The sequence below is a fragment of the Salvelinus alpinus genome, chromosome 14 (assembly GCF_045679555.1).
Source record: "Salvelinus alpinus chromosome 14, SLU_Salpinus.1, whole genome shotgun sequence".
NCBI lineage: Eukaryota > Metazoa > Chordata > Actinopteri > Salmoniformes > Salmonidae > Salvelinus > Salvelinus alpinus.
The window spans coordinates 34,634,328-34,647,921 of NC_092099.1; the positions used below are offsets into that span (position 1 = coordinate 34,634,328).

The 13,594-nt window shown below is 42.8% G+C and overlaps 1 protein-coding gene across 1 annotated transcript in view; it reads left to right on the plus strand.

The window, feature by feature from the left end:
• LOC139538831 (brain acid soluble protein 1-like) overlaps positions 1–13,594 on the plus strand; it is a 42,153-nt gene that overhangs the window by 12,365 nt on the left and 16,194 nt on the right. Inside the window, exons 2-3 of the mRNA XM_071341310.1 lie at positions 11,759–12,103; positions 12,188–12,241. Coding sequence (XP_071197411.1) covers positions 11,759–12,103; positions 12,188–12,241 — 399 coding nt within the window. The remainder of the gene's footprint in view (positions 1–11,758; positions 12,104–12,187; positions 12,242–13,594) is intronic.

Consider the following 13,594-nt stretch of genomic DNA (forward strand, 5'->3'; position numbering starts at 1 on the left):
AGGCTGTCTATTTAACACACACGTGGAATATAGGAGGGGGGCTGTCTATTTGACATACAAATGGAATATAGGAGGGGGGCTGTCTATTTGACATACACATGGAATATAGGAGGGAGGCTGTCTATTTAACACACACGTGGAATATAGGAGGGGGGCTGTCTATTTGACATACACATGGAATATAGGAGGGAGGCTGTCTATTTAACACACAAATGGAATATAGGAGGGGGGCTGTCTATTTGACATACACATGGAATATAGGAGGGAGGCTGTCTATTTAACACACAAATGGAATATAGGAGGGGGGCTGTCTATTTAACACACAAATGGAATATAGGAGGGGGGCTGTCTATTTGACATACACATGGAATATAGGAGGGAGGCTGTCTATTTAACACACACATGGAATATAGGGGGAAGGCTGTCTATTTAACACACACATGGAATATAGGAGGGGGGCTGTCTATTTAACACACAAATGGAATATAGGAGGGGGGCTGTCTATTTGACATACACATGGAATATAGGAGGGAGGCTGTCTATTTAACACACACATAGAATATAGGAGGGGGGCTGTCTATTTAACACACACATGGAATATAGGAGGGGGGCTGTCTATTTAACACACACATGGAATATAGGGGGAAGGCTGTCTATTTAACACACACATAGAATATAGGAGGGAGGCTGTCTATTTCACATACACATGGAATATAGGAGGGAGGCTGTCTATTTATCACACACATGGAATATAGGAGGGGGGCTGTCTATTTAACACACAAATGGAATATAGGAGGGGGCTGTCTATTTGACATACACATGGAATATAGGAGGGAGGCTGTCTATTTAACACACACGTGGAATATAGGAGGGAGGCTGTCTATTTAACACACACATAGAATATAGGAGGGAGGCTGTCTATTTAACACACACATGGAATATAGGAGGGAGGCTGTCTAACACACACACACACATGGAATATAGGAGGGAGGCTGTCTATTTAACACACACACACACATGGAATATAGGAGGGAGGCTGTCTATTTAACACACACACACATGGAATATAGGAGGGGGCTGTCTATTTAACACACACACACATGGAATATAGGAGGGAGGCTGTCTATTTAACACACATGGAATATAGGAGGGAGGCTGTCTATTTAACACACACACACACATGGAATATAGGAGGGAGGCTGTCTATTTAACACACACACATGGAATATAGGAGGCAGCTGTCTATTTAACACACACACACACACACACATGGAATATAGGAAGGAGGCTGTCTATTTAAGACACACACACATGGAATATAGGAGGGAGGCTGTCTATTTAACACACACACACACACACACACACACATGGAATATAGGAAGGAGGCTGTCTATTTAAGACACACACACATGGAATATAGGGGGGAGGCTGTCTATTTAACACACACACACACACACACACATGGAATATAGGAAGGAGGCTGTCTATTTAAGACACACACACATGGAATATAGGGGGGAGGCTGTCTATTTAACACACACACACACACATGGAATATAGGAAGGAGGCTGTCTATTTAAGACACAAACACATGGAATATAGGAAGGAGGCTGTCTATTTAAGACACACACACACGGAATATAGGAAGGAGGCTGTCTATTTAACACACACACACACATGGAATATAGGGGGGAGGCTGTCTATTTAACACACACACACACACACACACACACATGGAATATAGGAAGGAGGCTGTCTATTTAAGACACACACACATGGAATATAGGAGGGAGGCTGTCTATTTAACACACACACACACACACACACACACATGGAATATAGGAGGGAGGCTGTCTAACACACACACACATGGAATATAGGAGGGAGGCTGTCTATTTAACACACATGGAATATACGAGGGAGGCTGTCTATTTAACACACACACACACATGGAATATAGGAGGGAGGCTGTCTATTTAACACACACACACATGGAATATAGGAGGGGGCTGTCTATTTAACACACACACACATGGAATATAGGAGGGAGGCTGTCTATTTAACACACACACACATGGAATATAGGAGGGAGGCTGTCTATTTAACACACACACACACATGGAATATAGGAGGGAGGCTGTCTATTTAACACACACACACATGGAATATAGGAGGGAGGCTGTCTATTTAACACACACACCCACACACATGGAATATAGGAGGGTGGCTGTCTATTTAACACACAAATGGAATATAGGAGGGTGGCTGTCTATTTAACACACAAATGGAATATAGGAGGGTGGCTGTCTATTTGACATACACATGGAATATAGGAGGGAGGCTGTCTATTTAACACACACGTGGAATATAGGAGGGGGGCTGTCTATTTAACACACAAATGGAATATAGGAGGGGGGCTGTCTATTTGACATACACATGGAATATAGGAGGGGGGCTGTCTATTTGACATACACATGGAATATAGGAGGGAGGCTGTCTATTTAACACACACGTGGAATATAGGAGGGGGGCTGTCTATTTGACATACAAATGGAATATAGGAGGGGGGCTGTCTATTTGACATACACATGGAATATAGGAGGGAGGCTGTCTATTTAACACACACGTGGAATATAGGAGGGGGGCTGTCTATTTGACATACACATGGAATATAGGAGGGAGGCTGTCTATTTAACACACAAATGGAATATAGGAGGGGGGCTGTCTATTTGACATACACATGGAATATAGGAGGGAGGCTGTCTATTTAACACACAAATGGAATATAGGAGGGGGGCTGTCTATTTAACACACAAATGGAATATAGGAGGGGGGCTGTCTATTTGACATACACATGGAATATAGGAGGGAGGCTGTCTATTTAACACACACATGGAATATAGGGGGAAGGCTGTCTATTTAACACACACATGGAATATAGGAGGGGGGCTGTCTATTTAACACACAAATGGAATATAGGAGGGGGGCTGTCTATTTGACATACACATGGAATATAGGAGGGAGGCTGTCTATTTAACACACACATAGAATATAGGAGGGGGGCTGTCTATTTAACACACACATGGAATATAGGAGGGGGGCTGTCTATTTAACACACACATGGAATATAGGGGGAAGGCTGTCTATTTAACACACACATAGAATATAGGAGGGAGGCTGTCTATTTCACATACACATGGAATATAGGAGGGAGGCTGTCTATTTATCACACACATGGAATATAGGAGGGGGGCTGTCTATTTAACACACAAATGGAATATAGGAGGGGGCTGTCTATTTGACATACACATGGAATATAGGAGGGAGGCTGTCTATTTAACACACAAATGGAATATAGGAGGGGGGCTGTCTATTTGACATACACATGGAATATAGGAGGGGGGCTGTCTATTTAACACACATAGAATATAGGAAGGAGGCTGTCTATTTAACACACAAATGGAATATAGGAGGGGGGCTGTCTATTTAACACACAAATGGAATATAGGAGGGAGGCTGTCTATTTAACACACATAGAATATAGGAGGGAGGCTGTCTATTTAACACACAAATGGAATATAGGAGGGGGGCTGTCTATTTAACACACAAATGGAATATAGGAGGGAGGCTGTCTATTTAACACACATAGAATATAGGAAGGAGGCTGTCTATTTAACACACAAATGGAATATAGGAGGGGGGCTGTCTATTTAACACACAAATGGAATATAGGAGGGGGGCTGTCTATTTGACATACACATGGAATATAGGAGGGAGGCTGTCTATTTAACACACAAATGGAATATAGGAGGGGGGCTGTCTATTTAACACACACGTGGAATATAGGAGGTAGGCTGTCTATTTAACACACACATGGAATATAGGAGGGAGGCTGTCTATTTAACACACACATGGAATATAGGAGGGAGGCTGTCTATTTAACACACACATGGAATATAGGAGGGGGGCTGTCTATTTAACACACACATGGAATATAGGAGGGGGGCTGTCTATTTAACACACACATGGAATATAGGAGGGGGGCTGTCTATTTCACATACACATGGAATATAGGAGGGGGGCTGTCTATTTAACACACACATGGAATATAGGAGGGAGGCTGTCTATTTAACACACAAATGGAATATAGGAGGGGGGCTGTCTATTTAACACACAAATGGAATATAGGAGGGGGGCTGTCTATTTAACACACACACACATGGAATATAGGAGGGGGCTGTCTATTTAACACACACACGGAATATAGGAGGGGGGCTGTCTATTTAACACACACATGGAATATAGGGGGAAGGCTGTCTATTTAACACACACATAGAATATAGGAGGGAGGCTGTCTATTTAACACACAAATGGAATATAGGAGGGGGGCTGTCTATTTAACACACAAATGGAATATAGGAGGGAGGCTGTCTATTTAACACACATAGAATATAGGAAGGAGGCTGTCTATTTAACACACAAATGGAATATAGGAGGGGGGCTGTCTATTTAACACACAAATGGAATATAGGAGGGGGGCTGTCTATTTGACATACACATGGAATATAGGAGGGAGGCTGTCTATTTAACACACAAATGGAATATAGGAGGGGGGCTGTCTATTTAACACACACGTGGAATATAGGAGGTAGGCTGTCTATTTAACACACACATGGAATATAGGAGGGAGGCTGTCTATTTAACACACACATGGAATATAGGAGGGAGGCTGTCTATTTAACACACACATGGAATATAGGAGGGGGGCTGTCTATTTAACACACACATGGAATATAGGAGGGGGGCTGTCTATTTAACACACACATGGAATATAGGAGGGGGGCTGTCTATTTAACACACACACACATGGAATATAGGAGGGGGCTGTCTATTTAACACACACACACATGGAATATAGGAGGGGGCTGTCTATTTAACACACACACACATGGAATATAGGAGGGGGCTGTCTATTTAACACACACACACATGGAATATAGGAGGGGGCTGTCTATTTAACACACAAATGGAATATAGGAGGGGGGCTGTCTATTTAACACACACATGGAATATAGGAGGGGGGCTGTCTATTTAACACACACATAGAATATAGGAGGGAGGCTGTCTATTTAACACACACGTGGAATATAGGAGGGGGGCTGTCTATTTGACATACACATGGAATATAGGAGGGAGGCTGTCTATTTAACACACAAATGGAATATAGGAGGGGGGCTGTCTATTTGACATACACATGGAATATAGGAGGGAGGCTGTCTATTTAACACACAAATTGAATATAGGAGGGGGGCTGTCTATTTAACACACAAATGGAATATAGGAGGGGGGCTGTCTATTTGACATACACATGGAATATAGGAGGGAGGCTGTCTATTTAACACACACATGGAATATAGGGGGAAGGCTGTCTATTTAACACACACGTGGAATATAGGAGGGGGGCTGTCTATTTAACACACAAATGGAATATAGGAGGGGGGCTGTCTATTTAACACACAAATGGAATATAGGAGGGAGGCTGTCTATTTAACACACATAGAATATAGGAAGGAGGCTGTCTATTTAACACACAAATGGAATATAGGAGGGGGGCTGTCTATTTAACACACAAATGGAATATAGGAGGGGGGCTGTCTATTTGACATACACATGGAATATAGGAGGGAGGCTGTCTATTTAACACACAAATGGAATATAGGAGGGGGGCTGTCTATTTAACACACACGTGGAATATAGGAGGGAGGCTGTCTATTTAACACACACATGGAATATAGGAGGGAGGCTGTCTATTTAACACACACATGGAATATAGGAGGGAGGCTGTCTATTTAACACACACATGGAATATAGGAGGGGGGCTGTCTATTTAACACACACATGGAATATAGGAGGGGGGCTGTCTATTTAACACACACATGGAATATAGGAGGGGGGCTGTCTATTTGACATACACATGGAATATAGGAGGGGGGCTGTCTATTTAACACACACATGGAATATAGGAGGGAGGCTGTCTATTTAACACACAAATGGAATATAGGAGGGGGGCTGTCTATTTAACACACAAATGGAATATAGGAGGGGGGCTGTCTATTTAACACACACACACATGGAATATAGGAGGGGGCTGTCTATTTAACACACACACACATGGAATATAGGAGGGGGCTGTCTATTTAACACACACACACATGGAATATAGGAGGGGGCTGTCTATTTAACACACACACACATGGAATATAGGAGGGGGCTGTCTATTTAACACACAAATGGAATATAGGAGGGGGGCTGTCTATTTAACACACACATGGAATATAGGAGGGGGGCTGTCTATTTAACACACACATAGAATATAGGAGGGAGGCTGTCTATTTAACACACACGTGGAATATAGGAGGGGGGCTGTCTATTTGACATACACATGGAATATAGGAGGGAGGCTGTCTATTTAACACACAAATGGAATATAGGAGGGGGGCTGTCTATTTGACATACACATGGAATATAGGAGGGAGGCTGTCTATTTAACACACAAATTGAATATAGGAGGGGGGCTGTCTATTTAACACACAAATGGAATATAGGAGGGGGGCTGTCTATTTGACATACACATGGAATATAGGAGGGAGGCTGTCTATTTAACACACACATGGAATATAGGGGGAAGGCTGTCTATTTAACACACACATGGAATATAGGAGGGAGGCTGTCTATTTAACACACAAATGGAATATAGGAGGGGGGCTGTCTATTTGACATACACATGGAATATAGGAGGGAGGCTGTCTATTTAACACACACATAGAATATAGGAGGGGGGCTGTCTATTTAACACACACATGGAATATAGGAGGGGGGCTGTCTATTTAACACACACATGGAATATAGGGGGAAGGCTGTCTATTTAACACACACATAGAATATAGGAGGGAGGCTGTCTATTTAACACACAAATGGAATATAGGAGGGGGGCTGTCTATTTAACACACAAATGGAATATAGGAGGGAGGCTGTCTATTTATCACACACATGGAATATAGGAGGGGGGCTGTCTATTTAACACACAAATGGAATATAGGAGGGGGGCTGTCTATTTGACATACACATGGAATATAGGAGGGGGGCTGTCTAACACACACACACATGGAATATAGGAGGGAGGCTGTCTATTTAACACACAAATGGAATATAGGAGGGGGGCTGTCTATTTGACATACACATGGAATATAGGAGGGAGGCTGTCTATTTAACACACATAGAATATAGGAGGGAGGCTGTCTATTTAACACACAAATGGAATATAGGAGGGGGGCTGTCTATTTAACACACAAATGGAATATAGGAGGGAGGCTGTCTATTTAACACACATAGAATATAGGAAGGAGGCTGTCTATTTAACACACAAATGGAATATAGGAGGGGGGCTGTCTATTTAACACACAAATGGAATATAGGAGGGGGGCTGTCTATTTGACATACACATGGAATATAGGAGGGAGGCTGTCTATTTAACACACAAATGGAATATAGGAGGGGGGCTGTCTATTTAACACACACGTGGAATATAGGAGGGAGGCTGTCTATTTAACACACACATGGAATATAGGAGGGAGGCTGTCTATTTAACACACACATGGAATATAGGAGGGAGGCTGTCTATTTAACACACACATGGAATATAGGAGGGGGGCTGTCTATTTAACACACACATGGAATATAGGAGGGGGGCTGTCTATTTAACACACACATGGAATATAGGAGGGGGGCTGTCTATTTGACATACACATGGAATATAGGAGGGGGGCTGTCTATTTAACACACACATGGAATATAGGAGGGAGGCTGTCTATTTAACACACAAATGGAATATAGGAGGGGGGCTGTCTATTTAACACACAAATGGAATATAGGAGGGGGGCTGTCTATTTAACACACACACACATGGAATATAGGAGGGGGCTGTCTATTTAACACACACACACATGGAATATAGGAGGGGGCTGTCTATTTAACACGCACACACATGGAATATAGGAGGGGGCTGTCTATTTAACACACACACACATGGAATATAGGAGGGGGCTGTCTATTTAACACACAAATGGAATATAGGAGGGGGGCTGTCTATTTAACACACACATGGAATATAGGAGGGGGGCTGTCTATTTAACACACACATAGAATATAGGAGGGAGGCTGTCTATTTAACACACAAATGGAATATAGGAGGGGGGCTGTCTATTTAACACACACATAGAATATAGGAGGGAGGCTGTCTATTTAACACACAAATGGAATATAGGAGGGAGGCTGTCTATTTAACACACAAATGGAATATAGGGGGAAGGCTGTCTATTTAACACACACATGGAATATAGGAGGGAGGCTGTCTATTTAACACACAAATGGAATATAGGAGGGGGGCTTTCTATTTAACACACAAATGGAATACAGGGGGGAGGCTGTCTATTTAACACACACATGGAATATAGGAGGGAGGCTGTCTATTTAACACACACATGGAATATAGGAGGGAGGCTGTCTAACACACACACATGGAATATAGGAGGGGGGCTGTCTATTTAACACACACATGGAATATAGGAGGGAGGCTGTCTAACACACACACATGGAATATAGGAGGGAGGCTGTCTAACACACACACATGGAATATAGGAGGGAGGCTGTCTATTTAACACACACATGGAATATAGGAGGGGGGCTGTCTATTTAACACACACATGGAATATAGGAGGGAGGCTGTCTATTTAACACACACATGGAATATAGGAGGGGGGCTGTCTATTTAACACACACATGGAATATAGGAGGGAGGCTGTCTATTTAACACACACATGGAATATAGGAGGGGGGCTGTCTATTTAACACACACATGGAATATAGGAGGGAGGCTGTCTATTTAACACACACATGGAATATAGGAGGGAGGCTGTCTAACACACACACATGGAATATAGGAGGGGGGCTGTCTATTTAACACAAACATAGAATATAGGAGGGAGGCTGTCTATTTAACACACAAATGGAATATAGGAGGGGGGCTGTCTATTTAACACACAAATGGAATATAGGAGGGGGGCTGTCTATTTGACATACACATGGAATATAGGAGGGGGGCTGTCTATTTAACACACAAATGGAATATAGGAGGGAGGCTGTCTATTTAACACACACGTGGAATATAGGAGGCAGGCTGTCTATTTAACACACACATGGAATATAGGAGGGGGGCTGTCTATTTAACACACACATGGAATATAGGAGGGGGGCTGTCTATTTAACACACACATGGAATATAGGAGGGGGGCTCTCTATTTAACACACACATGGAATATAGGAGGGAGGCTGTCTATTTAACACACAAATGGAATATAGGAGGGGGGCTGTCTATTTAACACACACATGGAATATAGGAGGGAGGCTGTCTATTTAACACACACATGGAATATAGGAGGGAGGCTGTCTATTTAACACACACATGGAATATAGGAGGGAGGCTGTCTATTTAACACACACATGGAATATAGGAGGGGGGCTGTCTATTTAACACACAAATGGAATATAGGAGGGGGGCTGTCTATTTGACACACAAATGGAATATAGGAGGGGGGCTGTCTATTTGACATACACATGGAATATAGGAGGGGGGCTGTCTATTTAACACACAAATGGAATATAGGAGGGGGGCTGTCTATTTAACACACACATGGAATATAGGAGGGGGGCTGTCTATTTAACACACAAATGGAATATAGGAGGGAGGCTGTCTATTTAACACACATGGAATATAGGAGGGGGGCTGTCTATTTAACACACATGGAATATAGGAGGGGGGCTGTCTTTTTAACACACACATGGAATATAGGAGGGAGGCTGTCTATTTAACACACACATGGAATACAGGGGGGAGGCTGTCTATTTAACACACACACACACACACGCTATATAATTGTATGTGGATCCCCCACCCACATGTATGTGCAGTATGTTTAAGGTACAGTAGTCTTAAGGAACAGTAGTCTTAAGGAACAGTATGAATTAGGTACAGTAGTCTTAAAGAACAGTAGTCTTAAGGAACAGTATGTATTAGGTACAGTAGTCTTAATGAACAGTATGTATTAGGTACAGTAGTCTTAATGAACAGTAGTCTTAAGGAACAGTATGTATTAGGTACAGTAGTCTTAATGAACAGTATGTATTAGGTACAGTAGTCTTAATGAACAGTAGTCTTAAGGAACAGTATGTATTAGGTACAGTAGTCTTAATGAACAGTGTGTATTAGGTACAGTAGTCTTAATGAACAGTAGTCTTAAGGAACAGTGTGTATTTGGTACAGTAGTCTTAAGGAACAGTATGTATTAGGTACAGTAGTCTTAATGAACGGTATGTATTAGGTACAGTAGTCTTAATGAACAGTATGTATTAGGTACAGTAGTCTTAATGAACAGTAGTCTTAATGAACAGTATGTATTAGGTACAGTAGTCTTAATGAACAGTAGTCTTAAGGAACAGTATGTATTAGGTACAGTAGTCTTAATGAACAGTATGTATTAGGTACAGTAGTCTTAATGAACAGTAGTCTTAATGAACAGTATGTATTAGGTACAGTAGTCTTAATGAACAGTAGTCTTAAGGAACAGTATGTATTAGGTACAGTAGTCTTAATGAACAGTATGTATTAGGTACAGTAGTCTTAAGGAACAGTAGTCTTAATGAACAGTAGTCTTAAGGAACAGTAGTCTTAATGAACAGTATGTATTAGGTACAGTAGTCTTAATGAACAGTATGTATTAGGTACAGTAGTCTTAATGAACAGTAGTCTTAATGAACAGTAGTCTTAAGGAACAGTATGTATTAGGTACAGTAGTCTTAATGAACAGTATGTATTAGGTACAGTAGTCTTAATGAACAGTAGTCTTAATGAACAGTATGTATTAGGTACAGTAGTCTTAAGGAACAGTAGTCTTAAGGAACAGTATGTATTAGGTACAGTAGTCTTAATGAACAGTATGTATTAGGTACAGTAGTCTTAAGTCCCTGTCTCTCTTTTCCTGACGAAACTCCCACATACAGTACAGTACAAACATATTATGACATGCCTGCCTTGGTCATTGTTGATGGATTGTGTTTCAGGACTATTGATTCTGTTCTTTAGAACAGGGATGGGCAACTCCAGTCTCTGAGGGCCATAGAGTGTATAGTCTTTGTTCCAACCCAGCTCGAACACCTCATTCAACTGGTCAGCTATTCAGTGTGGCCCGTTAAATCAGAAGGTGGATCAGGAGTAGGGCTGAAACAAAAGCCTGCACACACTGTGTCCCACTAGGGCCAGCTGGCCATGCCTGGTTGAGAAAAAGAAGAGGGTTGGAGTGAGAAGGTAGTCTGCTGTTTCGCCTCTACACTCTCTGGCACAATGCTGCACCTTACTTACAATAGGGGAATGTCACTGCCCCCTATGACTGCAACACACACACACACACACACACACACACACACACACACACACACACACACACACACACACACACACACACACACACACACACACACACACACACACACACACACACACACACACACACACACACACACACTAGAGTAGTCCTGCCATCTGAAAGTCGACGTCTGTCTGAATATTTATTGATGATGTTATAAAATTTGATGTGGGACACCATACCTGCTGCCTGCTTAAGGAAAAGTATGTTCCTCTCTCCAGAAGACCCTGCTGCTGAGCCAGAAACAAAGGAAGCAGAGGCAGAAGCAGCAGAGCCCGGGGCAGAAGCAGAGGACGTAGCCGTAGAGGAGGCCCCAGCAGCTGAGGAGGCTCCGACAGAAGAAGTGGAGGAGGCTGCAGAAGAGGAGGAGGCTACAGAGGAGGAGGCTGCAAGTTCTGAGGTGGCTCCGACTACAGACCAAGAGGCTGCAGCTGCAGAAGGGGAGGCTCCGGCTACAAAGGATGGGGCTGCAACTGCAGAAGGAGAGGCTCCGACAGAGGACACAGAAGTAGTAGAAAAACCAGCAGTGGAAGTAGAGGTGGCCCCTGAAGCTGAGCCAGAACCAGGTGAGCCACACACACACACACACACATACGCACGCACACACACACACACACACAGTTGTTAACGGTTATTGTTATGTTTCGAAGCGGAGACGGCAGAACCAGAAGCAGAGGAACCTGCTGTAGAAGAGGAAGCTGCAGGTCAGACACCCCATATAACTACAGTACATTCCTGGCCTTTGCATGTCTGTTAAGTGTATGTGACCCGTTTCCATTCATTTAGCTGTATGGTAGTGTTGTGTATGAACGAGTTCTTGGATCCGTTTGTCCTTACTTTTGGGAATCTAGAGTGGAGGGGCTGGAAGTTCAGGTGAAGTCGGTGGGGAGAGTCAATTTAGTTTGCCTTCTGAGGACTCTGACTGACAGAGTCAACAGCCTGCCACAGCAACAGATCCTGACATTCTAGCCAATGACCTTTTAGAGTTCCCACAGGACAATGTAGAAGTTCAATTATAGACAAAATGTATGTTGGAATGCAAGGCCAAGGTGTCCTGAAAGAAGTCTTAAACTGTTGAACTCAAACTGTATATCCAAATATATTGATACTGTGATTCTGCCAGTGTGTAGGCCTCAATGCACTCTCCTCTAAAAGTGTAAATTCAAATGAATTGATATTAGTTTTCTCCTTCAAAATACACACGCTGGCGTATACACTCACACCCACACACCCATCCCTCTCTGTGTAGTTCTTACTTTATTATGAAATGTGTGTTTAATGCCTAGATTCACTCCGGACCGTGGAAGATCGACTTCATGGCTCACTTCACATTTAAAGATCATTTACGATTGAGCCGGCATAATGAGTTCAGCCGCCCCCACATTCCCATGTTCACAGAGACTGCACGCACGGAAAACGCTGCAATGCAGTCGAACATGGGAACATAGCCTTTAAAGGGCGGCTGAACTCACCGTTTTTGCCTGGGCTTGCTCCTAGGTTTGCTGCTGCTCATTAAAAATGTTTTTATTTGCTTCATGGGGTGTGGTTCGATGTGGGTGTGCTATGATCGCTATATCGTACCCTGGAAGTCATTGTTGTTTGTCCCTCTTGAATCCCCATAGCAACAACATAGCCTCAACCACATCAAAATAGTTCATTAATTGAAGATACACTATATATACAAAGGTATGTGGACACCCCTTAAAATGAGTAGATTCGGCTATTTCAGTCACACCCGTTGCTGACAGGTGTATCTGGAGTGGTGTAAAGCTCGTCGCTATTGAACTCTGGAGCAGTGGAAACGCATTCTTTGGAGTGATGAATCACACTTCACCATCTGGCAGTCCGACGGATTAATCTGGGTCTACCTGTCTGAATGCATAGTGACAACTGTAAAGTTTGATGGAGGAGGAATAATGGTCCATACAGAAGTGGTTTGTTAAGATCAGTGTGAAAGAACTTGACTGGCCTGCACAGAGCCCTGATCTCAACCCCATCGAATACCTTTGGGATGAATTGGAACGCCGACTGTGAGTCAGGCCTAAATCCCCCAACAT